Genomic DNA, 25,813 nt, shown 5'->3' with positions numbered 1-25,813 from the left:
TTTAATTTACTTGTGAAAGCACAAATTAGAAATAAGGAATCAGTTCAGGGTCACGAAGCTGAGTTTGTTTGCTTCTTGAGGTTAGCGCGCAGGTAGTGCTTCTACGATATGCCTGAAACCACGCAGTGCTTCAGCCTCTGCTGCCAGTGCTGCCTTTACATAAAAGGGCTAGAAAGCACTCGGGGCCCTTTATTGCCTTCTCCCATTGTGACCTTGCCACCTCATATACCTGCAAACCTGCGTCCTTCATGTTTCCCATGTTATATAGTTTTAGTGGGCCGGTGATAAGTGGTTATCGGATGTATAGAGGCTCTGGTGTCAGACAGATGCTGCTGGTGCAAAGGAGATGAGATTTCTTAAACAGTTGCATTTCACCAAACTTGAGGTGAGGGGCAACCTCAAAAAACAGGCAGGCTGCCAAGCAATCATCTACCAGAGGTAATCTGGGTAGGATTTTGAGCCAGAAAACTTCTTTTGTAGGTTTACTCAGACTTCCCAGGCTTAATAAAAATCTGTGTAAACGTTTCTGCTAAATGAAGATTTCAAGTGATAATTCATAGATTGTGTTAAATACTGTCAGCGATTCCCATAAATATATTGCATTTGCCATGTAGTATTTGTGTAACCCCCAAACACTTTTTGCCAAAACTCACTTATTTTGGAACTTCATGGTATGTTTCAGGATGTTTTAGTTTCAGTAAATCCAGTTCTTAAACCCAAGGTCTGCTGTAAGCCTTTAAAAGCTTTGTTAGCTGGGAGCGAAGCTCTGAGATTGCATGTGAGATAGAGTCTTTGTACATTAAAGCACTACTTTGTGGGCTTTTCTAGAGCTGTAAGAAGAATTTGATTTTTTTTTTACTTAGACACCAAAACTACTGCTATGCTGTGTTACAGAAATGCATACCTTTGTAAACTGTGATCAATCTAGCTTAGCAAATGTGCTGAAATGCAGAGAGAAAAGACCTTCAAGACTGGTCTATTTTAGACTTTCAATAATCTGGAAGGCTTTGATCTCCAGTGCTAAAGGCCTCACATCAGCGTGGTGCTCGATCCAGCAGCCTTGATCAGGATTTGCTCTGCAGTTCACAAAGCTCGATCAGCCGGAGGGATCATTGCATAGCAATGTGAGATGCTCCATTTCCCAGGTGCTGAGCGCATTCCCCAGCCCAAAGAAGCAATCCAAAGCGCCAGGGTCACAGCACAGAATGCTTGATGTCCATTAATTTTAATTGAAATGATTCATAGTAAATAGGTGAGAGATGCACTATGTGAGTATGATCATTATCCCTTACCACTAGCGTCTGCTTAGGGCTTCTCTGTTTATCAGACTGAATTATTTAGAGAAATTAAACTGCAATCTCCATACTATCCATTAGCTGGAACTCTATTTGCATATAGCAGTTGGGTTTTGGCAATCAAAAAGAGGAAGATTCTGTACAGCAAGCTGTCTGCCAAAAAAAGATCCTCTGTGTAGCGCTTAAGACTGTGTAGGAATAGGATTGGTAAAAATAAGATGAGGACCAAATTAAACATCCATTAGAACAAGGATGTGCCTGCTATAGAACAGGCTGTGCTTTGGCCGTCTATTTAGTATTTATCTCATCTGTAAATCTTTGTGGTTTTTGTTAAAACACACAACTGGTAGTAAAGAAATTTGCCCTTGCATTCCAATTAAAACAGTGGCAGGCCAGGCGATAAGGAGATGTGCGATGGATTTATTTGGACCGATTTTACAGGCATCATTACAAAACAGCGGCAGCAAAACTTTAGACATGCCCGCTTAATCATTCACTTATTTCATCATAATGCAATAGATACCTCTAGATGCCAGTATGAATATAAAAATATAATTTGAAATGAGGACTAAGTACTTGTATTAGTGAGACTTTATCATGTCTGGAATCTTAAATTTAAGGCTTAATCCTGCTCCACCTGAATGTAAGGAAGAGTTTTACTTCACATTTAACTGGGAACATACCAGGAACCATCATGACAAAGCTAATTTAAACTTGCTGGACTGCTTTAAAGGCATAATGTAAAATTCCCACTATAGAAAAGAGCAGAATCTGGACCTTTTACAAATCACTGCCTGCAGAAAAGAGAAAATTTCAACTTGAGAATAAGCCAAAGAACCAAGGAAAAAGTACACTGAGGAGCTATGCTGCTACCATACCTATGCGAGTTCCAGAATTCCTCAGGGGATATATGTCTCTATAGATATTTTACAAGGGTAGGAAAAGCATGTTCATGACTTGAGTATGCGTTTTATGGACAAACCACACAGCTATTGGACATTAAGCAGCAATAGTTACGTTGTATAAAGGCACTTACAGTTTACAATTTCAGATTGTAAACGATACCCGACTTGCCCAAGCCTGTGCCAAGTCAGAACCTTCTGGGAGATGTTTCTGGGGGAATAAATACCCTCAGCAGAGGCACAGCTCCGTGCAGCACGTCAGCTTTGCCGTGCCTGTTTCCAGAGAGCGACCCTGAGCTGCAAGTATTTGGAGACCCCAAATATGATCTGCTGCGTGTGTCTCTATGCTGCAAAAGCCTCATGTTTCACTTCACACTCGGAGCTTGTGATGAGACCTTGCTGTGCTTGGGGCAATCGTGCTTGTCCCGCGTTTGGTAGGAGAGTTCAGGAACCATAAAAGAGTCTAGATGATGCTTCAACTGTTCGTGCTGCCTTGCTGGCTTGTTGCCACTCAGTTTAGATGACTCCATCACAATCTTGGGAGGAGCATGAAAGGTGTGTAATTAGAGCAATTTACTATATTTGACTTTAAATCATGCTTCCCCCAACAAAGAGAGTCTTGAATTTAAACCCCCCCTAGCCACTCAGGTGGATAGGGAACACCTAAACAGCATTTGCGCAGGACACATCAGACTTCTTTGTATTCATCCCTAAATCTTCGTCCTCAGGGTATCTGATTTATCTGGAGGTGCAGAAACTGCTTCTAATTCAGAAACCCAGAGAATGCTATCAGTGAGAGGTACAAGCTCCGTGTCAGAGCCACATATAGGTACGTTTCTGCATACGCCTGGCTGCAGTATGTTGCAGTATCAGTTCTGTCACCACAGCATCCGAGTGCTTCTCAGCTTCCAGTATTATAGCTGTAAAGCAATGAGGTGACACTTCTCCCTACTATAGTTGGGAAAGTGATGTACAGAGATACTAAGGCTCAGATTCATGTTTAAATACTTGTGAGTTAGTTAACAAAATTTTATTGCAAAGCCAGACCTCACGTGATTTACCCCAAATCCAGAGATGCTCACATCAAAGCAAGGAACCTGATGAGGGAATCTGAAGACTTACGTCAGTGTCCCAGCCCCAAATAATACCCCCTCCACTAGAATACCTGAGCCATCATGGTAGCTTTAAAAGTAAAGGCTGTGCAAACTGTACCCAGGCTGCAATAAGCCTTCATGCAAATCCCCTTATATTTTGCATGCACACCACCATATTTTATAACTGTTTTAACTGACACTTCTAAGCCTTGCAAACTAGTAAGGGGAAAAACTAACTCGTTTCAAAACAGCAGGGTAGGCTCTCTCTGCCCACCAGTAGGTACAGTTCTTCTGCAGCATGCTGAGCTGCTGCCTCCTTCCAATGTTTAAGTGTAGAGGCCTCATTTGGTCAATGTAATAACTGCTCCTGTAAAATTTGACAGATCTCCTGGCAGAGGCGAGAATGGCTAATGTAAGGCAAGGTCACTGTCAGTGCTAAGCACAGCATTTATCAGTGGCCTCTGGTGCTGGAAAGACCTTGGACCATAAGTGGGAGTTGTCTGTAACTCTCATCAAAGTCACAAGTGCCTTTGAAAGTCAGGGTCTAGGTAAGTTGTACAGGACAGCAGAAATCTCCTTGCTGGGGCTCACTGGCTACTTCTGACAACACTGGCTCAGCTGAACTGCAGAATCTCTCCTTCCCCACTCCTCCACTTCCAACTCTCTGGTTTCAGTGGTCCAAGTTCGACTGGAGAGAAACAGCCAAGAGAAAGCCCAAGTTTTTGATCCTCCTGGCAGGTCTCTGAAGTGTTAAAAAAAAAAAAAATCACAGAAAAGGCTCAAGCAAAACAGCCTTATATTGAGTCTTATCAAGACTAAGTCCACTTATCATCAGAGGGCTTACTGAACCTCCGTGAAGCAAAGCTGCCCCTGCCAGGACAATTCCTTGATTCCAGAAACAGAGCAGAGGTTGTTCATGGTGCAGATGCGCAGAGGTCTGGAGGAGCTCTGCTCAAGGACTTGGGGTTCAGTGTTGTGCTTTGTGCATTTCTTAGGGGAAAGTAATTTAATAAGTGCAGGTCTTCCAAGTGGCGGCTTTGATCCCGGCTCTTCAGTCTTGGCTTAAACAGCCCTGATTTTCCTAATCACACCTGATCTACAGCGACCCGAGTGAGCTGGGAATGGGGCTCTACCCCATGCCGTGGCTCATTACCTCATTTACCCGGGTGATGTCCCGCCCCTGGCAGCCCAGCCGCCTTTCGCTTGGGGCGGAGGCACGGCCGGACCCCGCTGGCCGCGGTAAGCCGATCTGCCTTCAGCTGTCCCCGGCGCTGGGCTGGAGCGAAGGGAGGGTGAAGGGGGAGGAATTCGGCTCCGCTAAAAATAGCGGCCGCGCAGCCCCGGCGGCTGCTGCCTCTCAGGCCGGGCCGGAGACCCCCGGCACCCCGGTGCGGGGGCTGCCTCTGCGGGAGCGTTGTGGGGGCAGGATAAGCGGAGGAGTGCCCAGAAGCCACGGGGAGGGCCGTGCCCTGAGCATATTGCCTTCCCCCGAGGGGACGCCCAGCCCTGCCTTGTTCCCTGCTGGTCTTGGAGGAGTCCATCGTGTCCCCTCCTCCAAACAGGCCACTCTGGGGGGGTTGGGGGAGTCCGGCTGCCGCACCGAGGGGCTCCCCCAGGCACTTCGCGGCTCGCCCTTCCCAGCACTTTATTTTCGGCGCTGCCGAGCAGGGCCGGCTCCAAGGGGCGCCGGCTGCATCGGGTTTCCCCCACCCCCCCCCCCCTCCTGCGCGGCCCGCGGGGGGCAGCCGGTGGGCGGCCGCGAACCGAGCTCCCTCCCCCGACGGCGGCCCCGGTCGTAGGCAGTCTTGCCCCCGCCGAGGAGGACGGGGCGGGGGGGGGAGCGGTTTTGTCGCACAGGTGAGAGGAGCTTCGGCTGCTCTTGGGGGTCCCTTCCTCCTCCTCGAGGGGGCATGGGGGGGGAGAGGCAGGGAGGGGGCTGAGCCCCGTCCCACACCCCGGGGCAGAGCAGCAGGGCTGGGAGCGGGACGGCGCAGGCTCTGCCTGTTCCCCGGTTAAGGGAGCCCGATGCCCCCCTTTTCCCTCCAGGTCCCCCCCCAGTGTCCCCCGGCTCTTCCCACTCCCGCTACGACAGCAACAGGCTGCCGAGCTCGGGACCAGGCGATGCTGGGGGCTACAGCCCCGGGACCGGAGCCTCCCCTTTGTGGGACAGGGGGTGGGAGCGGCTCCCCAAGGGGAGGGCAGGCCGGGGCTGTGCCACCCCCAGCCCGGCGCTGGGACACCGTCCCGGGGCTGGAGGACAGCAGGGATGCGCGTTGCCCCCCCCTCGGTACCGTTTCATGGGGGCCGCAGCTGGGTGAGGGGGAAGGGGATGCGCGGCCCCGGGGGGGCTGGAGGGGGCAGCTCTAGCTCCAGCCCGCCCTGCTGCCGGCAAGCGTAAACCTGCCGCCTCTTCTGCAGTGCCGGGGACTCGCGTCCTCCTCCTCCCATCCGCGGCTGCAGCTCTGCTGCTCCATCCCATTATTATTAGGGGAGGATGCGAAAAGGAGAAAAAAAAAAAAAAACAAAACCAAAAAAACCACAAACCAAAACCTAGCACACCCAAGCAAACAACCACAGCTCCCCCTCCCCAACTCACAGAACCCCCTCCCCCCGGTCGGTGGGACTTCCAGGACCGGCTGCGCTTCCCTGGCCCTGGGGAGGGGAGGCAGAGCCGGGAGGCGGGGGAAGGAGGGGGCCGGGGCCAGGCAGACACAGGGAAAATCGCTTTTGTCTCCGGCACGGCGAGCGGCGCAGGGGCTCGGTGCTGCGGCTGCCGGAGCCCCCCGCTCACCGCCCCGCTCCGCTCCGCTCCCGCAGGCACCGCGGCGGCGCCGCCGGGCTCCGAGGCACCGCGCCGGGGAGCGGGCAGCTCGCCGGCTCCTGAATTTTTTCCCCTCCCCTTCTGTTGGTGTGATTTCTGCCTTTTCGGCGTAGAGGATCCCCCACCCACACGCACGCCGCCCCCCGCCCGAGGTTTCTTTGGGTCCAGCCGGAATCCGCGACGCTCCCGGGGATTTTCCCACCCAAGCTGGGGTCTATGAGCGGGAAGGTGATCAAGCCCAAAGAAGAGAAAGATGCTTCCAAGGGTAAGGCAGGCGCAGCCGCTCCGATAAACAGAATGTTCCGCGGACAGCCCGACCTTACCGGGCTGGGGTGGGGGGGGGGCACCGCTCCGGTGAAAGTCCGTAGCTCGGGGGACAGCCGGCACGGGTGGGAATCGGCGCCCGGCGTGCGGGGCGCTGCGCCGGCACCCCGGCACGGGGGGGGGGGACCCGGCTCAATGCGGCACCGGCGACAGTAAGTGCCCCCCGTCCCCTCCGCCGGGGGGAGCCCGCTGGGCCGCGCCGCCTCCCCTGCCGCGGGCCGGGCGGGTGCTCGGCGCTGCAGGCGGCCCCGGCCCCGGCCCCGGCCGAGGCGTGCCGGGGCGGCGGAGCGGGGAGCCATCGCCATGGAGACGCGGAGCCGGGGCACCGCCGGTGCCGAGGGGCGGGGGTTGCGTGCGGACCCCCCAGCTGGGGCTGGGCACGGCGGGCTGCCCCAAGCCGGCTGGCCCCCGGCCCCAGCAGGACCGGCGGGGCAGCTGGGGGCACGCAGGGGGCGGGGTGCGTGCCCGGGGGGGGCTGCGGTGCTTGCGGGGTGTCCCTCTCCGGGGGTGCATGCAGGGTGTCCCTCTCCGGGGGTGCATGCCGGGGGGGCTGCGGTGCATGCAGGGTGTCCCTCTCCGGGAGTGCTTGCAGGGTGTCCCTCTGCGGGGGTGCATGCCGGGGGGCGGAGGGCGGAGTGCCCGCTGCGGGGTGCACGCACAGGTGGTCCTGCCCCGCTCTCGGACGGGCTCCGCATCCCCGCGCAGGTCGCTCCGCGGGGTTCCCTGCGCTCGGGGCTGTAGGAGTGCGTTCGATAAGTAGCTGCTGTGCGCGCTGGGTGTATCTCCAGTAAGCAGTTTTTCTGTGTATTTGTAGATAAACCTTGTATCTTCTCGAGCGTACATCTGTGCGGTAGGCTGGTGCTGGTGGGATAGCCGGGTGCAGGGGATGCTCTTGGCCTCCCTGAAAGAGGGAAAAACTGCTCCTTATTTACTAGTTCTATAAAACCTAAGGGGCACTTTTCTGTCATTTACTTCTTTAGCAGCCTGAGAGGCCAAATCAAAACAATTCGTCCTTTCTATTATTTTTTCAAAACTTTTTGGTTTCTTGATTTTGAAAGTTTGTGTTTAACGCTAGATTTTTGAGACCTGTTTTGTTTTGGTTTTTTTTATATTCTTTTTTCCCCTCTCTTCCCAGTTCTAACTACATTATGTCTTATGTTCAAAACCTTAGTGTTTTCATCAGTTTTTTTTTTATTTTTCACAACAACAAAATAAAGTTCACCATTCAGATGCATTGCAAAACCTTACATTTTCTAAATGAATATTTTTTGTCTTTACGTTATTTTCTTTCATGTTGAGTATTTTTTTTTTACAGTGGCCTTATTCACTAAAATGCTCTTTAAATAATTTATTAAGCAATGCAGAACAAAAGATTCCTGCCTTTCTGAGGAATTTTTTTGCATTATTTAGAACTGTGTTATAATCCTACACAAAAAGAACTTGCCATACTTGTGCTATACTTGCTTGAAAGCTTCTTTTTTTAAATCGAACTTACATATTCCAATTTGTGCTATGATTACAAGTTTTAATGGCATTTTAACTTCATGTTTGAAATTGCCTGCGTATAGGTTTTGGGACATATGTGTATTTCAAAACACTGGGGCAAAGACATTGGTATCTGCTGTTAATGAGTCAGTCATGACTTAGAGGCGCAAGGCTTTGATTCCAGTGGTGACAGTGTACCAGAAGGTGTATATTCTGAGAATCCCAAGAAAAACAGTTGATGCTGATACCCTGCTTGTAGGAGATGCTGGTGTGCTCTTTGAGCTCGTATAGAAACTTTCTCCGTTATCACAAAGTAAAGAGGCAGCTTTAGATACAGCAGGAGGAGCCGGTACATGTATGAGGTGGTTTGGTACTGCTGTAGAAAAGTGAGTATGGCTACAGTCTGTGAAATATGCTTTTAAAAAGGGTCCAGGTCCAGTGGTAAGGAGGTAGTATTTACCAGTTAATGTATAGACTGTATGGCCTTCTTTAGCCTCTTGTGTCATAGACTAAAATAGGAAATGTTTTTTCCTTGGAACCACCTGAATTTTCTTTTGGTGATTGTGAGTGTTATTGCTCTTAATAGGAATGTTTAATTTGGAGCTAGCCATAGTAAAAACAGGCTGGGTTTTTTGGTGTGGTGGGGTTTTGTTTGTTTGTTTTGTTTGCTTTTGGGTGGTTTTGTTGGGTTTTTTGTTGTTGTTTTTTAATACAATGAAACAGTAATTTGTCTGGAAAGGATGGGATACCATTTCCTGCATATTTCTGCAGCTATACTGTGGCACTGGGTATACTTCAGTCCCGATAGAAGCCTGTATGTTTTTGAGTTAATTAACCACTCTTTCAAAGAACAATGTAATCAGGTTTCATGTGAGAGTAGCTTATTGTGGTGATATGTTCATGTACTCCACATTCTGTAAGATATACGATGTAATTGTAATACCTGCTGTAAATGCAGGTGTCCCAGGGCTATATTTGCATAATAAATGGGGAGTACTTTGTTAGTGAGAATAGTGTCAGCCTTTCTTACTCCTGAAGCTTTCTTATGCATTACAGGGTTGTGCATGAGACGAGACTTTGCTGTAGGTCTCTACAGAACTTGGGGAGGGCCATCTTCAGCCCTAATGTAAGGAGCTGCTTTGTGTAAGTTGTTGAATGGCACTTTCTACAACCAGCTTTCCGAGTGGGTCTAGAAAAGCCTGATTTATACAGAACCTTGAAAGGCCGTGGATTTTGGTAGGAAGCAGCACAATCCGTGCAAGTAGTTACTGTCTTGCAATGGGTATTTTCAGTTAAGTTACCCTCTCTTGTAAAGCCTGTGGTGGTGTCAGTGGAGTCGCGCAGGTGTAACAGAACTACCAAAATCCATTTTTAAAGAAATAGGGTTTTCTCACATCTTTTCTTAAGCCAAAGAGGAAAGTAACTGCTTGCTTCGGAGTTTGTTGGCCCCACTTATAAGCCCTGCCTACAAAACCCAGTGATGACTGTTTTGCTCAAAATTTGGCTGCTTTTAAAACTGGCTGTGGATGTTTGAGCATTAACTATCCCAATCTAAATAAAGCTTATGGATTAACATAATGAAGTCAGGGATGTGCACCTTTACTTTCTGCAAAACGCTGCATTAACTGTGAATGTATATGTATAAGATTATGGCATTGATTTTTTTTTTTTTTTTTTTTAAACTGTGTGAGTGTTAGAGAGCTGCAGGATACCGTAAGCCCAGGTAGCCTCCAAGATGCATTACAAAGGTAGATTGGCAGCGCTGCTGCTCCAGAGCGGGGGCTGTTTGTGGTAGCAAGCGGCTTGTTTCAGAGAGCAGCCTGGTCCCAGCTGTGCTGGTAGTTTCAAGCATGGGGCAGGTTCCTGTGTTTCTTCTCACTTCGCACCCTCTCTGGGGTCAGCAGGAGTACGAGGATCTGGGTGACAACAGCTCAGCATCCTGCAGTGGTAGTCTGATGGCTGGTAACAGCTCTTCTTTAATGGAGGTTAGTTACGTGCTCAGGAAGTACCCCTAGGTAAACTGGGAGCAGCGCAGTTCCCACCAGTCGGGTTCTTTTCCTGCCACATAGCTGGTGTGCGGAGAGCCGTGTGTGTGGCAGGACAGGTGACTTTCCCCAGTTCTCCCTCAAAAAGCTTTTGCTTTGCACTTTGAGAACAGTATATCCAGTGTCCCCAGAGAGCCCTGGGGTTGTATCAACACAACCTATTTTGAATGAAATATTTGTTAACCTTTTATCTGGGGGAGAGGCATGGGGCAGTAGGAGAATATAGGGCATTAGAAAGTGAGCCGAGACCTGCTGAAATCCGTGTACTTTGGATCTGGGCCTTAAAGAGCTCGTGCTGTCTGATATTAACAGCCAGACTCTTCCCAGAGGCTGCTTTGCAATTTGTGTGGCTCCTCCAAGGGAAGTCAAGGGACGGAGTAGAGAATCTGAAACTAAATCTGAGGGATGGATTCATCTGCATTTGTTTTTGTTTTTCTTTTTACTGGTTGGATTATGTACTGTTGCCTTCCCCATCGAGGCAGACATGTGGGGGGTCTTTTCCTGTCACCGTGTTCTCATTGCAAGAAACTTCGATAGCTTTGCCCTGAAGTCTGATAACCTCAGCTGTAAGCAGTGAGGAAAATGCAGAGTATATTTTCTTTTCCAGAAAGAAAAATAGGAGGAGTATTTTTGAAGCTGATAGCTTCTAATCTGAGAAGAGTGTATTGAAATAGTGACAGTAAGGGTGAAGACTTTGGAAGCATAGGTACTGTTCTAATTTAGTGACAGCAGAAAACAAAGCACTTAAAGAAAGCACTTGGCAGGAAAAATAGAAGTCAGAATTTTGAGGTATCTATTACTGCTTTTCCTAGATTTATGGGAATATAGTATAATGCAGCTTATGATTGAAAGGTCTGTAGAAAAGCTGACAAAAATAAAGAAGCTGATCTCAACAGTTATATTTCTATAGTACTGAATCATGAGAAAGTAACTTACTTCGGGGACTGAAGGAGAGCAGCGCAGAGGCAACATGTAAGCTGACCATGTCTTGGTCTGAGTCCACTGAATCAAAATTAGCAGCGAGAGCAGACCCGTGTGAGAAGGGGGAAGGGAGCGTGGTGCTAGCACCCTTAGCTGCTGCTCGGCCAGCTCAGGTGGGAGGCAGGGCACTTCTTTGTCATTTTATGAGAAGTTTGGGTGCCCATTCTTTTGCATCCCAGACAAAAAGCCCCAGCAAACTTCAGCAGCAACCGGTTTGACGTACGAATTTGAGTCTCTGTTCAGGCAGATGTTTGCCAGCAGTAGATTGGGTCTTATTGTGGTCAATTGGTGCTATTGACTTACGCATCAGAACTTGTGTTTGCATCATAAACGTTTAATGACACTGAAGAATGAGTAGTTAAACTCAATGGTTTTATTTTGTTCACTTCACATTAGAAAGCTCTGTGCCTCCTGTCTGAAATCTGAGATTGCAGATCCACTTTGAATAGATGCCTGCATCGCCCACTGGAAAGCGACAGCCAAAATCTGAGGCACGACCCACCCCATCCTGGATATTAATGCTGCAGGTTACAATAGATACTCAGCTCTTGGCTGAGGTCCTGATCCATTCAAAATTCCCATTGACACCAGTGGGAGTTCTCTGTGTCTGCCTGTGACATTGCCTCTGATTAGTGGGTGGTTGTTAATGTGCCCATGCTTGGAATATTTACAGTAACTACCTCCTGTTATGACTCATTATCTGTGACTGGTTTTGGTTCCACAAACTACAGTAACTCTTTATAAAAGATACATTTATAAAAGAAACATCCTTCCCTCTAAATCCCAAGACAGTGGTCCCTGACATCTGTCGGTAAAACACCAGCAATTAGAAGATGGAAGTGGCCTTTGAGATCAAGGTGCCAGCACATTTGTGCCAATACTCTGTAATGGTTTTCAGTGTTAGCTGAAGAAACCCACATTAAGGCAGTATTTTTAGGGACAAGCTCCAAACTCTGGGGTTTGTGATACTGTCAGTTTTCATATGGCTGCTGTCCACAGCAAAGAACTCGTGTTGTATGGAAGGTAGTAAAAGATAGTCATCTTTTTTGCTTCTAGAGGAAAACTTAATAATAGTTGTTTCTTGGCAGATGCCAAATCTGATCTTCAAAGGAAAAACTCCCAAGCAGAGGAAGCCTGGGGGATGAGTAGCCCCACAGAGCATTGCAGGGGGCTGCAAAAGGGTGAGTACCAGCATCCACAGCAGATGCATAAGGATTTGTATGGCTCAGGCTTCTGGCATCTCTGGTCTGTGGCCACCCACAATATGCTGGAGACTTGTCATTAAATGTATTTGTGCCATTTACTGTGATTTCCTGCAAGGCATTGGTCTTACCCCTACGCTTTAGGAATTTTGTGCTGCAGTGTAGTCTTGGGTCAAATGAATGTTAATTTTCTTCCTCTGTTCCTCATTGTGTGTTATTGCTATAGTGTATTTAGGAAAAGAGATGGCTCCAGAGTTATCTGAACCACTTCCTCAGGAGCAAAGATGTGGCAAATCCTGTTCCTCAGTCTCTTCCCGGCAAGCAGTGAATCCATGCTTTTATAAAATCATCTGTGAATCTACACGTGTGGTCAATCCTGTGTACAAACAAAACATTTGTAAATTTGGGAGGATGAGCTTCCCGTCCTAGATGACCTACAGCTAGGTATTTTCAGACCAAGATCTTTGCGAGTTAATGTATATTGGGGAGGAATTGCTCTGTTGATTACCCTGAGGTCAGAGGTACATGTTTTTTGTATGATTCAGTTGTGGATGCTTTTATGAATTCAGCGGTTTCAGATCTATTTTGTGGGACTGAAACTTTCTTAGCCACTTGGATCCCTTTTAGTTGAGCATGGCTCTAGGGTCTGTGTGCACCAAACATTGTTTTTCTTTCCTCAACTATGTCTGTTAGCCTAACAAAATTCCCACTTTTCCCAAAACATGTCTTGGCCAAGCTTACATGAAAAGACATATGTTAAAAAACAAAATGAAACAACTAAAGGAGTATGTTATTTACAATAATCCTTTTATTTTTTGTGTGGTAACTTGGGTAAAGGGTTTCCTTGAATTGGCTGGTCTGGTTTCTTGCTCAATATTTGTGTTGTTTTGCTGAGAGAAATGAAGGTGAAAATAATTTGAATTGCACCCTCAGGCAGGTAACAATTCAGTTCTTTTCATGAAGAGAGTGTAAAGTGAGACTGTTCTCCACTTAATTAGTTTTGTGAGAGTGATGTATAAGGCAAGGTCAGTGCTAAAGGAAGAAAGGGCTGGCATGGATTGAATGCTGCTTACGTTGTTTGAATAATTAGAGCATCACTCTGAGGTGGGAGGGAGCAGAGGGACTGAAATGAAGTGGGAAGAAGAGATATTCCTGAAATAGCAATTGAATTGCCATTGGTCTGGGTTGCATCATGCATACACCATTCAAGATCGACTAAATCCAAACTAGTGGTGGTTCATTACCTTTGATGCTGTGGTTGTGACTGTAGCTGAAATGGTGTAGTTATAGAGATTATTCTTTTCTGTGGCCCAAGTAATCCCTAGATGCTTTTCAGCTGAGGCTTGACATAATTGATATAAGGCTCTGTTGGTTGCTTTAAGAATAAATTGTTTAACCAGTATTGGTATTTTTGATACATGCGCTTTTAGTTACCACCTGATTTAGGACAAATTTCTTTTGTCTTAGTGGGATCAGATCAAATTTGTGCATCGTGTAATCCTCATCTGACCTGAGTGGTTCATGGGCATTTGCTGGCTTTTGTAAAGTCACTGCTTCACCTCTGTGCATCATTCTTAGATGCCAGCACAGGGAATCCAGTAGCATTGCTGTACCGCTCTGGTGGGCTTCTGTCTCCCTGTTCATGTAAGCTTTAACAACTGAGGCTGGCAACACAGATGTGGGATTTCATCATCAGTAGCGGTAATACCCATGTGATTATTTTTCTAATCTTCTGCCTCCTCCATCCCCTTAAAACATACTGTGCCACGAGGGAAAATACTCATGTGGTGAGTTGACCTTGGCCAGCTGCTGGACACCCACCCAGCCGCTCTATCATTCACCCTCCTCAACAGGATGGGGAGAAAACGAGATGGAAAAGCTCATGGGTCAAGATGATAAAGGCAGGGAGGTCACTTACTAATTACTGTCATGGGCAAAACAACCTCCACTTGGGAAGAACTAATTTATTGCCAATTAAAATAGAGTTGGATGGTGAGAAATAAAGACAAAAACTAAAACACCTTCCCTACTCCCCTTCCTTCTCCCCAGACTCAACTTCACTCCTTCATTCCCAACTCCTGTGCCTCCTCCCCCTGCCCCAGCAATGCAGGTTGTGGTCAGTCCATAGCAGTTCCCCTCTGCTGCTCCTCACGCTTTTCCCTTGCCCAGGTGTGGGTCCTTCCCATGAGCTGCAGTCCTTCAGGATAAACCTGCTCCTATCTGGGCTCCTCCACAGCCCGCCATTCCCTCAGGAAACACCCACCTGCTCCCCCGTGGCCTCCCCACAGGCTGCAGGGGAATCCCTGCTCCGGGGCCTGGAGCCCCTCCTCCCCTCCTCCTTTGCTGGCCTTGCTGCTCCCAGGCTGTTTCTCGCAGGTTTCCCCTTGCTCCTCCCTGCCGGGCAGCGTTTTTCCCTGTCTCCAACACGCTTTCCCAGGGGCACCGCCAGCGTCGCTGCTGGCCTCGGCTGTGCCCTGTGGTGGGGCTGCTGGGGAACCGGCCGGAACCGGCTGGAACCGGCTGTGTCCGGCTCAGGGCAGCCCCGGCCTTGCCTCACAGAGGCCGCTGCTGATGACACCTGGGCACCGACACACGATGCAACTTGCAGGATGACTTGGTGACAGAAGAGGGCTTTATGACTCGGCCTCAACTTCTGATGACAAACGTCAGCTGCCAATTGCACTTCTCATTAGAATGGGCCAAGTGAAAGGAATTAAACAGAAAATTCCCTCTTTATCCTGGAAGAAGGTGGCTGTTCCCCTTGTGTCGGCGGTTTCACCTGGGACTTCAGCTCCTCAGGCAGAAGAAGGAGGTGATGGCTGTGAGCTCTCCAGTTCTGGGAGGTTCATATAGGGTTTTTTTCACACACTTGATTTAATTATAGAAGTTTAGGAGTTCTGAACAGTTTTCCCTTGCCCCCTGTAGCCTGTATTTGCAAATCCAGTGGTAATTAGCACTAACCTGGTTTTGTTTTATTTTTCTGTTCATTTTGTGTATTGAATCCTCAGAGTTTTTCCTCTTCTGTAGGAGGTGACATTTCCCTCAAATTTTAGAAGTATTTCTGATTTTTGTTAAATGAAGGGAAAAAGTGCAGGACTTTGTCTTGCATAAAATAAGAAAGATAAAATGGAAAGAAGTATGAAAGAACCAGAAAGGAAAGCTTAACAGGAGAGGGACAGGAAGGCAGCTGGTGGGAGAAGGGAGTGTTGCAGAATAAGCTCCAAGTCATCTGCAGCACATCATCTGCTCATGCCTGGTCTCAAACACTCTCTTACCTGCCCAGCAGACACACAGGTGGAGAGAGCGCTTTCTTCTGATTTTGTTTTTTCAGCCATTTTTCAGGAGTTATCAAGATCTAAGAAAGTGATAGGCACCTTTTTTTTTTTTCCTCTTGCATCTCTGTAGTTCACTGGTACTGGCCACAATGTTTGTTCAAGTAGCTTAGGCTGGATTTACTTCCACACGTTGTCAATATACTGTCAAATTGCTTACGTGGAAACATTTTTCCTTTGGATTTTACATCTGCTGTGAATTTCTGTACAGCTATCTTTTATGTTCAGTAGACATACAAATTTCCTATGTTGCTCTTATATCTCAATCTGCCCAAGCTGTGCTACAGTGCTGCCTCAAAAATGTTAAATTTTTTAATCATAATTATACCCAGGGCTCCGAACTGCTGTCACTTATACTTTGTTCCCTTAAGTGCTGCAAGAGAATAAGAAACTATGATGGAGCCAGTTGCCACTGCAAGCCATTGTCACTTCTTATGGGGTGCAGAGCTGGAATACCTGAACTATGAAAGTCTCTTCTCTAGTGAAATAAAGATATAGTGGTATTTTTGGGAGTTGTAGTATTGGTGGGAGTTGCAGGCGTATGCGTTTGCTGGGGGAATCATGATTTGTAATTGTTTGAGACCATGCAGGTGCTCCCTCCTACCCCCCGCTGCACATGTTGAAGTATTATTTCTTCTGACAGAAAGGCCTCTGCAACCATTCTGATGTACAATCAGTGCAGGTTTGTCATGTGCTCTACTTTACGTTTGCTTCTCATCTTGCATACCAGTGACTGAACGTTCAGAGCCTGCCAAAAATAGCTAACTGTTTTCAAGTGATTGGGCGAGGAGCACTGGAACGACTTTCATTTGCTGCTCTTCTTTTCTCTTCTTCCCCCTCTGCCCCATGTTTGCTTTCTGAAGAAAGGATGTTATTTTTTTATTTATTTTGGTGGAAGTCAATAAAAGGTGGTAAAAGTCAAATAAGTAAAAAGGGGTCAAATAGCAAGTCTCTTCTTGATCACCTAACGGGAAGGCTACAGCAGCAGAAAGACTGTGATGCCAGTCCCAGGAGCTGAGAAAAGATTTCTGGGATGAAGTGTGACCTGTTTCTGTTCCGCTCCAGTGTCAGGATACTTCCTGGCCAGGGAGACCGATAAAGCAATAAGTCTATTTTAATGTTGGAGTTTGGTTGGTATCTGGCCTGTTGAGCTTACAGGCTTCTGTTACTTGGCCACTGGGAAGCTGCATCTTTGGTTTCTTTGGCTGGAAGAGGGGTTTTGGGTTTTTGTTTGTTTGTTTGTTTTGGGGTGGTTGTTTGGGGTTTTTTTTCTTTTCAAAATAGTGAGGAAACCAATTTTCAAGTTTTGTTTTTATAATTGTGTCTTTGGGGAGGAATTTCTGTTGCATGATTTCTGGGTTGTTGGGAGTAATGAACTGGTATAAATAATAGTCTTTTCATGTAGGGTATCCAAGTAGTAGGTGATGGAAAGGAGCGAAAGCTTTGTGGATATTCACGCAGTAACTCATATACAAGGAGAGAACAGCACAGAAGACAGGAGGAAAGTAAAATTGTACTTTTTCCTAGTAGTGCATTTAAGAACAGTAGATGTTTTTGTGTAGGACACTTCATCTAAGTGGCAGCAATGAATACAGAGGAGAGCAGGATTATGCAGAGCTGTGAAAATTGTCAGTTCTGTTTCATGGCAACTTTCAGGGTTTAAACATTTGTATTTGTTCCCCCATTGGGACATAAGCAAAACTTCTTTGAAGCTACTCAGGAAAATGAGGCATACCAGAATTATCTTAAGGAAAAAGACCTGTCAGGTTTTCTGTTTGTGTCCTTGTTCCACCCTTTATCTGAGAAGCCCTCCAGTCAAAACTGGGATGTTTTTGCAAGACAAGATCAGAACAGTATGATCTTTTGCAAGAGTATGATCAGAAAAATTGGTTAGGCACTTCTGAACAATGTTAGGGATAGATTTTTGGAATATAAGAGTTAAAAAAAAAAAGGAGCGTAATTTCAAGTCAGTGGTGTGGAGGATGGCAGGAAGCTTTGTAGTGAGGCAGGAAGGTTTTGTATATGTGCCTTTTGGACTGGAAGTGTCTTGTTTTTATTTCACTGCACATTGTATGGTGAAGGATGAACTTTCAATTGCTTTGTGATTTGTGGAAGGAGTAAAAGATGCCGGGATGAGAATGCAAGGCGGAGAGTGTGATGGAGTGGCAAGAAAAAGCAAATCCTGTGAAACTCTGAATGATAGAAAATTAGCTTTGAAAAGGCTCTGGAGAGTATAAGGAAGCTGAAAAATGCAATGGAAAAGGGGATATTATGGGCATAATTTATCACTGTTTCCGGGAGTGTAATAATATCCTGGCTATGTATTTTCTCACTGCAGAGTGTGGATTTATGAAGACCAGAAAAGAAGCAATGGGGGTAGCTGAGGCAGGAAGTGATCAGTAGAAAGAGTTTCAGTGGAGCCAGGGTCAAGGGAGAGATGAAGTTAGCAATGACACAGAGATGGAGATAGAGAGGCACAAGGAGGAAAAGGACCTTATGAATTTGCTGCAACTCCAGGGCTTTTCATAAGAGGGCTGAAGATACGGGTTTGTCATCACTGTTGGCAGGAGCAGGCAAAACCATTAGCATTTGAGCCACTGAAGCTGTTGCAAATACTGAGCATATAAAGAGGAATACCTTTACGTACCAGGTTGACTTGCTGAGTTCATTGCTTAAGTAGCTTTTCCACCGGTTGGGTGTTTTGCAGATTGTCAGAAAAGCACCCAAATTGTAAAGTGGCAGGAGAGGCTGAACTGCTAATCAAGAGAGACAGAACTGGGCTTACAAATTAAAAAAATAAATAAAAATTGTTAAATAGCTACGTTGAAAATAGAAGAAGGTAGACCCAGCTCTGTGTAGTGGTCTGGTCAGTCAGAGCTCAAAGATCTAAAACAACTTGTGTCATCTAGTCTGATTTTTCACCTCTTCGATGTACTAAACTGGGAATATGTTTGTGTTGCTTATTAAACTCTGTGTCCTATGTGTATTGGTTCAAACACCCAAGAATGAAACTATTTGTTTAAATGAAGCCTTCAAATCATCTTCCTTCTATGCTTCAGTTTCCCAGAGTCTGGCTCTCCATTTACCATTAAAAAAAAACCCAAACAAAACTATCGACTTGCACCAGGTTGAGACAAGTGCTGCCCTAATAACCAGTCCTGTGAATGCCCACATGTTGCACCAGTGTCAGTGACCCCCAAAAGTGAAGTCTGGAATTACTAGTTGATTTTTTTTTTTTTTTTTAAAAGCTGGGGAACTCTGTCACAGAGAGGATGAATACATTTACTGGTGTGTTGAAGGTAATGTGGGGGTACATGCAAATTTCCATTGAATTCAAAGTGCGCACTTCTACCAGACTTACTGGAATAATTATCGGACATAATTATTTGGGATTTGGAGGCCAAATCTTGCTTTCACTGATAAAACAGCTTAAAAGAAAGTTTAGGCACTTGTATTTTCTAATGGCATAAATGGGGTTAACTTCTGTAGTAGTATTGAAAGCAAAGAATCCCCAACAGCCATGTCTTTCAAACTCTTAGCAGTAATACCAGGCTGTTGTGAAAGCACACAGGTTTGACAGCCTAAAACACTGCAAAAACCCTTGACAATCTGTCCTGCAAGGTGCCAAGCATCTCTGCTTTTCGTTTACCTGAAAACTGTTAGCGGTCTGGTTTGAGCCCCGTATCAGTGAACGTCACATATTCCTGTCATGTCATGTTCCCACTATCACAAATTCTTACATTAAATGTATTTCAGAAGGAGCAATTGACTGTGTATGAGGAATACTGAGTGAGTGACAAAAGGCTTATAAAAGAAATCAACAAAACATAGCACACTTTCATCCCTCTCATTCAAACATGTATGAATGAGCTGTTTGTCAAGGTAGTACCTCTGTCGCTAAGAGGAGAAGATAATGCATTACTCTTCTTTCATAAAGTTATTAAAACTGTTGCTGTTAATTCATCAGCATTACACTCAATGTGGAAACACCTTATTCTTCTATATGTCTTTTCTTAAAGCACTTTGGCCTCCTTGGTAGGATCTCAAATTACTGTTTTTAGTACTGCTTTAAACATTTTTAAACTATGACTGTGCATGGGACATGTGTTTGAATAACTCTCCAGGTAAGACTTTGATAGCTCATCTGGGTTTATTTGGCTGACACCTTATAAAGAACAGAACTTGAACCAGTACTGTCTTGTCAGGTTAGATTGAAACACGGTTTGTGCTGCTCAGTAGCAGTCCTGCTGAGTAATATCCTCAGTGGGAGCATGATATGCTTTGCATTTCATGGTGCTGACCACTGCGGTGAATGAAGGATGACTATTTTACATATTGGGTCTCTTCTTATTTTTTTTTTCTTTAGAAAGAGTAGTACCTTTGTGTTGAATCAATGTTGTGTTTTAGAATAAGCCTGAAGATAGCTAGAAGAAATCATAAATTTTGTATTGAGGCTTGATTGTGCGATGTGGGATTTCTGTGTGTAGGACGAATTGCCATGATAGTTCCAGTGATTTTAATGGAGACTGAAGTATATAAGACAAACAGATTTGGCTCCTGAAATCTGATATTGCAAATCAGTAGAAAACCCTGTTGGTGAATAAAAGGTAGCAGAATCCTGTGTTTAGTTTGCATCTTCAAAGATCGGCTGGGAGATGGTGCAACTGAAAGAGTGTGGCATGAAATTTTACAATGTACTATGCTGGATGGCCTTGGAGGCAGCTGCTGCTTCTCTGCTGATTCTCCAGTTCCACTGTTTTATGGTAGTTCGTGCTTCAAAATTTGGCTTTGGGAATTATGGTATCAAAAGTATGTAATTCAGTCTATTCCATTCTCCTCATATTTATCTCTCCCTTTTTTATGTTTTACCTTTATCTACAAGCATAAGGATTATTGACTCAAAGGTCTTGAAGGATGGTTAATACCTTGATACATACGGTGGGAATAAAGAGTCTTTAAAAGGTGGTGGCATCAGTTTTTGACCCTGACTGTCTAATACCACCACAAAGTATGGAAATGTTAGTTTTGTGTGCATTTTCTAATCAGTATTCAGATTTGCAATAGTAGGATGTCTCTGTGTTTTACCATGTAGAGAGAACAGCTCATGCTTTATAAATTCAAGCTAATACTACTTTGATTAGTGTAAGTTTATTGCCAGATAAACAATATCTTTATATGGAACATGACTGTGTTTGTAGGCTTAATACCCTGGCTGCACTGATATGAAAAATCAGTGGGCTGGCTGATGATTAGGCCCAGCTAACACGGTGTCTCGGAGCACCAGGCAGTTTGAAGCTTACAATCGAACTGTGGGATGAAACCAGATCTGCCTTTGTTTTGAACTTTTAAGTCTCATAGCAATGAAGCGGGCTGCCCTAGTCTGCCCAGCTTTATTTTCCAAGATGTAATTATTCCTTGCTCACTGACTTGAGTAAATCAATTAAAACTCTGTGTGTGTGTAACGAGGCTTTGACGTAAGCTAATTGATCAGGACGTGCAGGCATATGAGAAAGGCGTAGGGCAGATTTTAAAGTAGAAGACTGAAACTTCATGAGCTTTCTTCTGATGTGGCACGGTGGTAGCTAAGTTCCCATCTTCTGTAATAACAGACTTTTTGCTGGGTGCTGTGGTATTAAACGCTACTCTGCTTGTACTCAGGTTAGTCTCTTTTCAGCCTGTCCTGTAGGAATCAGGTCGTGTCTTGATCCTTTTCCCTTCATCTGGAAGAGAGGTTAAGGGTACAGGGATTAAGGGTAAGGGTTAGGGTACATGTAAAGGGAACCTCAAACTGCAAAGACTCACAGTTGTCCACCTCTTTCAGTAGGCTAATATGGTTCACTAATTATTTCCTGCACCTTGGCTACCTCTGGAAACTGGTCCCTTTTTCAGTTTCTCTGCCTCTGTGGGATGCTATCCGCAAGTTGAGATGGGATGACAAACACTTAAATCCTTCCTGTGCTCTTGTAAAGGCCTCATAAATCATAAGGACCTACTTTTGATCAGCCTAAAGCATTGGAGGGTACAGCAAAAAGGGAGTGGGCACCTTGCCAGTCTTTCCTGCAAAGAAAAGTTCCTCCCTTATCCCCAAAATGGGCAGTTGGTCCTACCCACGGTGTCTCGATACACAGCTCACATGGCGTGTCTGCTGCTGGGCAGGGGAACGGCTGCTTGTACTGCCAAAGCAAGCACATGTGCATGAGAAGAGGCAGGAAAATCAGCTTCTGTTAAGAATCCAGCCTTCCAGTTCACCACTCCATGATATTTTTAGAGTTGTAATAGTTTCTCGCCCTTGCTTTTCCTCCCCAGAAAAATACTATCTTTGCTCAAGCTGCATGCGAACTATTGAGAATTGATGAGTTGAGTTGTTTGTGATCCTGAATCCAAAGTGATGGTAGGTATCACTTGCTGCAAGCTCTTCCCTTTCAGGCCCAGAGGAAGAGCTGATGAGAAGCGGTATTGCCAAATCTTATTTTTAGCTTCTGTCTTTTGGGGATTTTTGTTGTTGTTGTTTGATTGTTTGGAGTTTTTTTTAGATTCGGACTGTTCCTGTCAGGGATATTCAGAACAGCATCATGCTGTATGTTTTTTCTATCAGTATTACTTGGTGGTCCAGCCTGGTTGGCTAAGTGCCCTGTGGCTGATGTATCTGTGCTGTTGATGTGACTGGCATGCCGCTCCTGTTGCAAGGTATCTTGTAAAATAAGCACACTGCCTTGGGCAAAATTAATTTCTTGGTATTGATGTAGTTATTGCATTCTCTCCTCCAGCCCCTTGCAAATATTGCTGTTGTCACACTGACTACATTTTATTGTCCTGGATGAAGCCAGCTGAGGCGATTCTGTAATGCAGATGGCGTATAGATGCATAGCGTATCCTTGGTAGCCTCATCCCACAGCTTGATGGGACACTTACCTGCCTAGTGGGATATTTCTGTTTGGTTTGCTGTTAATGTTCCCAGCATGCCTGCTCTGCTTGGTTAGGTGAGAGGACTCTGTTTCCATGAAACATCTGTCTGTAGTGCTCTGTGCAAGGTGCTTTTGTCACATGCTCATTGAAATTGTTATTCCTGAGAACATTTGGCTTAAACCGCTTTTTAAAAAATTCTTTATTGATTTTGTGTCTGTGCATCTTTATTTTTTTTTGACTTCCTTTTAAGTTTTCCTCTTTCCCTCCTGGTTTTATTCTGGCTCTGGGCCAGGCTTGCTGTCAGATATGGGAAGTTGATGCAAATCCAGTGCCCATGGTGTGGACCAAGCTCTCTTGTCTTTGCTTCTGTTACTATTAATGCTTTCCTCCGTCTCTTCCAGCCCCTTCCCTTGTCATACTGACAGCTAAATTGGAAACCAACTGCAACTCTGCTCTAGCAGTATTTTGCCTGAGGCGCTAACAATCGACTAAAACTGACTCAGATCATGATTTTAATTGGTTTGATTTTTGCCATTGGCTTTAGAAAAAAAGAGCTATTTTAGTCCCTCTTCATCCTTGGTCAATTTTATTAATCCATCTGTGGTTTTAAAAACCTCAAAGACTTGCAGCATATACAGGTAAATGTTTCAGAATGAGGCTTACCCTGAAATACTGATGCACCGGTGGTATTTGGTTTCTAGTGGGCAACAATATGCCTGTTTGGTCATGCAGAAAATTGCCAATTTGAGGGGACATGACACGTATTGATTACTGTAAGAAGTAGTTTTTCATATGAGATTAGAGGCATTTAAATGCCAATTTTTTACTTTTGTTTCAATTGTACTACCTGTGATATTCTTCTCCTTGGACTGCTGGTCCTTGCTTTTAGAACCAGTGGAGGATTATTCAGTGCCCGTAACCGCAGAGATGAGTGATGACACGTGCTTGTGCTGTTTTGCTGTGGGACGAGAGTAGTCAGTTTGCTTTAATTTTTAATGCTTTGATTCTTTGGCAAACACCAGAGGTGTTGAAACGACTCACTCATGCAAAAAATAAATTATGCATGCGTACAGGTTTGGTGCCTGAAGGCATTTTCACGGGGTGTAGCGTCAGGCATGCAGCTTAAAGAGCCTAGACTTCTTATGCATACACATCTATACAGTGAAAGGACAGAGATATCCTTCTCTAAGGGTCCATATAGGCTTGCTTCAGTGTGTTATCACCTCCTGCCACCCCAGCTGCAGTTCACTGTTCTCTTGGTTGGGCTGATATAACAAATTGTAGCTAACTTGAATACCAGTGAGAATTGTTTGAATATCAATACAACAACATCTTGAATAGCACATATTGAATTAAAAATATGCAAGCAACTTTGTCTTTCTGTCTATAAGGTCCAGTTGGGTGCAAACTTTGCCCCATGTTTGATGGCTTGAATGTCCCTGTAGTTCTAGGTTGGGTTTGTTGAACTGCAGTGGTTTAAGCTTGTATGAGATATGATCAATAACAAAGGCAATTCAGGCACTGGTTAATTTGAAGTTTTATGTCCTTCATTTCTATGAGACATATTTGTTCAGTTACATTATCTGCTAATTGTATTTCTGAACAATTTCTCTCAGAGACCTATAACTGTGTGTTCTTGATATGAAAGCGGCATTATCCTCTAGGGGAGATAATCAGTTAGTGACTTACTGAGCCCAGCTCTTGCTGTCTGCTATTGGCCTCTGTGGTAAAACTTGAATTTTAGTGGGGAGAGCAGAATTTTTCTGTATTTTTCTCTCCTTTATGAAGGAGGTGCTTACTGGGAGGCTTTCCCTTGCAAATAGATAAATTGGTTGTGATCTCCTCCCCCTACCCTAAGTTATTTAAAAACCATAATTTGTCAAGAATTGTTTTTTGTGCTATTTGAAAAGTACCAAATGGAAGTAGCTATGATCCATACAGTCCATTATTAGAAGGCTCTTCTGAATCAGAAAACCATGTCTCTTGAAAATACATTGCTTCAAAACACAAATCCTGCTGGCTGGTGCTGGACTTTGGATTTTAGACGTGGGGGAGTTTGTGCTTTCCTGGCATGTGAAGAGCACCTTTTCTCACAGCCTTATCAGGAGGAGCAGCTTGTGGAGTAAGAGTCCTTTCCAGAAGTGGTGATGAGGCCGAAGAAGGAGAAGGCTCTTGACTTTTTGTGATATTAATGAACTGAAATGGAGGATGGGGGAGGCCTTGACTGGCACAGACAGGGCCTGCGAGCTGATATAAAATTCAGCCTTGAAATTATGGTTTGACACCACAAAGTGCTTGATGGCACTGAGGCTCCTGGGGCATCATAGGCAGGACCCACTCCTCCACTAAAAGTTTATTTCTTTTTCCTGCATCAATATTTATGAATCTTCCCCTGTCACGCTCCAGGCAGCAGTGACCCAGCTTAAGGGTACTGGGTATTTATGGGAGATGTGGGTGAGAGTAAAATTGGGGTATGAATATGATCTTCAGGGCAGTTCACAAATCTGTCCCCGTGGTGCACGAAATGTTGTGTTGGGGCACTGCTGTGGGTTTTGGGTATTCTGGGTAATTTTATTCACCTTCTTAATCACCAGGGGTTTGGTAACCATCAGAGGGAGGACAATGGGTGATAGTGAATGGTCCTCTGTGGCCACAGCTTGCTCCAGGTTTGAGCTGGCCCTGTCATCCCCCATCTAAGGTGGTGTGGCCAGTATGTCTGGCCGAGGGCTCCACCTCTGGGGAAGGAGTGCCGTGCCCAGGTGCTGTTCAGTCCATTTGAAAGCTTTCATCTCCAGTCTTCTGTGGTTCCTCCTTAATCCAAGTGAATGGGCTATGGGCTTCTTCAAGGAGGAGCTGGGTAAATAGGTAGTAGTATACAGGTGGTATGGTGAGATGATTTATTAGTCCTCTCTGATCAAAAGTAGTAATAATAATAAAAAAACCCTATGAAACTCTACATAACCTATCAGAAATGACATTTTAAAGAGTACTTATCTAAAGCCCAAAAGATTATTGCACAGTGCTCTCTGCCTGAGAACAACAGGTATGCTGTAAATGAAACCCTTCTGATCAGATTCATCTCTCAACCTTTTTATCTTCATAAAGGTGAAGAGCTGGCCAGAATAGGTTTATTGTAGTTGACTGTCATCCTAACGTCTAAGTTCCTAGCTTTTATATTTATACCAAAATGTAATACCTCTACTTCTGAAGGTTTCTGTGCTTTTGTTTTTTTTTTTTTTTTTTTAAACTGGGTACACACATGTTTCTATGGTCAGGGTATTCTCTAAGTCATTACATCCATGTGTTGAATGAAAAAATATTTTGTGCTCTGATCTGGAGCAAAAGGGATGGTGGAGTGTATTCCTGCACTTGCAGAGCCACTAGATACTGAGAGTTGTCTTCAAAACCATTAAGTCCTTTTTCAGT

General features: G+C 45.3%; 1 protein-coding gene across 1 annotated transcript in view; it reads left to right on the top strand.

The window, feature by feature from the left end:
- The first annotated feature begins 6,214 nt into the window (after nt 1–6,214).
- FGF13 (fibroblast growth factor 13) overlaps nt 6,215–25,813 on the top strand; it is a 261,024-nt gene continuing 241,425 nt past the window's right edge. Inside the window, exon 1 of the mRNA XM_075512973.1 lies at nt 6,215–6,377. Within this exon, the coding sequence (XP_075369088.1) occupies nt 6,329–6,377 (49 nt within the window). The 5' untranslated portion in view covers nt 6,215–6,328. The remainder of the gene's footprint in view (nt 6,378–25,813) is intronic.

Source organism: Mycteria americana, chromosome 10 (genome assembly GCF_035582795.1).
Source record: "Mycteria americana isolate JAX WOST 10 ecotype Jacksonville Zoo and Gardens chromosome 10, USCA_MyAme_1.0, whole genome shotgun sequence".
NCBI classification, from domain to species: domain Eukaryota; kingdom Metazoa; phylum Chordata; class Aves; order Ciconiiformes; family Ciconiidae; genus Mycteria; species Mycteria americana.
The sequence above is the reverse complement of the archived record's forward strand: the minus strand, read 5'-3'. Positions and strand labels throughout refer to the sequence as shown.